Source organism: Galeopterus variegatus, unplaced genomic scaffold, assembly GCF_000696425.1.
Source record: "Galeopterus variegatus unplaced genomic scaffold, G_variegatus-3.0.2 Scaffold7636, whole genome shotgun sequence".
Lineage (NCBI taxonomy): Eukaryota > Metazoa > Chordata > Mammalia > Dermoptera > Cynocephalidae > Galeopterus > Galeopterus variegatus.
The window spans coordinates 47,393-49,733 of record NW_007733747.1 but is presented as its reverse complement, the minus strand read 5'-3'; the positions used below and the strand labels follow the sequence as shown (position 1 = coordinate 49,733).

The following is a 2,341-nucleotide window of genomic DNA, read 5'->3' as shown; positions in this document are numbered from 1 at the left end:
AAAAAAAAATAACAACTTGAAAGTTAGGAGAAAAATGAACACAATGTAAATTATCTCCCCTCCCTCCAAAGTTACTGTTCTTTTTTTCCACCTTCCACATCAAGATGATTTTAGATATTAATGTGCTATTTTCCATTTGCTTCATAACAAACACCTAATGTGACCCAGCACTGTCATATTATTTTTGGTCATTATTCATACTTAGTTAGACAAAACAGAAATCCAAACCCGAGGGATAAAGAATTCTAAGGCAAGGTTTTAGAGCCTATTTGATCAGAACTATGCTGGAATGATGTTTTGCAGAGAACAAAAGGTCAGTTGAAAAGACAGGCATACTTATGTACCAGCAGCTCACCTTTCCTGGAAATGCTTGGAGGGAATCAAGCCTGCTCTGGGATTGGCATCACCTTCATGCTTTGCTTGCCACCACGTTGCATCATCTTGGCTCATAATCTGAAGAATATCTCCCTTCTTGAAAGAAAGCCCAGCTTCCTTACATGGAATTGCCTTATCCTCATTAGGATCATAGTCAAAGAGGGCTTTGATAAACATCTGGAAAAAAAGTTTCACTTGAGGTGAATAAATATAAAAAATACATGTGAAATGGCCTACTTTCTCCTCACTCAGGTTCAAGAGATAATAATTTAAAAACTAGAATATTAAAATAAACTTGTTGTGACAAATGAATATGTAGGAGATGGAAAAACATTTACTCCCCCCCCCCAAAAAAAAAGATATTTTTAAGTAATGATTACCTTGCCTTCTTTAGATGGTGTCTCCTCTTTGATGCTGGGTATAATCTTAAATGTAATTGCTCCCTGAGACTGAGCCTGGTGTTAGATGAAAAGAAAGAGTTATAAGAAAACTAGAGTCAAAGAAAAATAAGGTAAAATAGGTAGGAAGCTAACTGCATCTGAAAATTTACAAGCTTGGGGTTTCTACTCTTAGATAGACCAGACTGAGGAAAGTATTTTGTAGAAATTCCTGTAATAAAAGAAAGCTCTAGAGTTTGTCAAATAAATTAAAAAATATTAACCTCCAAATCTACTTCTACTTCCTGTATACTTTTAAAGTGTCAATGAATATATTACGAGCCATGTCAAGTTATTTCAAAATACAAACACAATATATGCACAGTGCCTTAAATAAATACAATATTAAATGAATAGAATAGATCGTGTACAAAGTTCAGACTACTACAGTTAAGTACCAGCATACATGTGTTTTGGGACAGAATAGCTGTAACTGTCAGCAGTATGGTTATAAATACGTGATTCAATTAGTGGCAATGCCCATCAGGAAAAACAGTGAGCACTATTCATTTCTACTGAATTCTGGTTAGTGAGTAAAATACCAAACGTAATAGATTAATGAAAAAATAAAAAGAGTAACTGTCTATTCTAATTTAATTAAAACAAACACCACCACCACCCACAAATCTTTTCTGACTATCTCAGACAAGGGTAGGTCTCTTTCTAAATATACTCATGTCATTCCCTATTTGTCTCTTTTTAGTGTTTATCATGGCCATATTTAATTATTTATGCAATGATTTCTTAATATCTGCTACTCCTGCTAAATTGGAAGCTCCATAAATGCTCACACACATACCTGGTCCATATTTAAAAGAGATGTGGGAGGGAGGGAGAAATGGAGGGAAGACAGATCTGTCTGAGGCTCTCTATCAGTGGTGTGCTGGTAAATCACGACTCCATTTAAAAACAAAGCCCTGATGTGTATTGTCTGCCAATTTCCATGGTAAAAACACTACCACATTGCCCACTGCAATTTACCAGAATGAAGTTACTGAAAGACGAGTTGGGAAATGTTGCACAGAGTCAGCTCTAGCAAGCGAGAGCTCCGTACGACACTGTGACTTAATTAAAATGGGGCTTTGCAACTACAAGTGTACTTTAAAAAGTCTTGGAAAAATACAATTGAAAAACAATACAAATCTGTCCATGAACTTTCTGAAGTACCCTCATATAAATAACAGAATTTATAAAGGAGTGATTATTTCAAAATGGCAACATTGCTATTGCTTTTCATAAAAGTAATTCACAAATCTTATTAAGAATTCATACATAATACCGAATTGCATAGGTAAAGAGAAAGCAAAAGTCTTCTCTATAATCCTTCTCATTTTTCTAGTATTTGTGTGTATTTTAAATGGATGTAAAACCCTTAAAAAAGTGTCATTTATTAAGGACTCAACCAATGTTAGCAATTATTACTATTACTATTACTAAGTCATATAGGTCTATCACCCATTGTGATTGCGTCACAGTAATCCACCATATGGATGAGTCATTATTTGATCAGTATAACTTCTTGATAGTTT

General features: G+C 34.3%; 1 protein-coding gene across 1 annotated transcript in view; it reads right to left on the bottom strand.

Moving 5' to 3' along the window:
- Positions 1–2,341, bottom strand: part of LOC103607701 (MAGUK p55 subfamily member 7-like) — a gene marked incomplete at both ends in the record, with an annotated part of 88,073 nt that overhangs the window by 50,149 nt on the left and 35,583 nt on the right. Inside the window, 2 exons of the mRNA XM_008592176.1 lie at positions 356–552; positions 756–830. Coding sequence (XP_008590398.1) covers positions 356–552; positions 756–830 — 272 coding nt within the window. The remainder of the gene's footprint in view (positions 1–355; positions 553–755; positions 831–2,341) is intronic.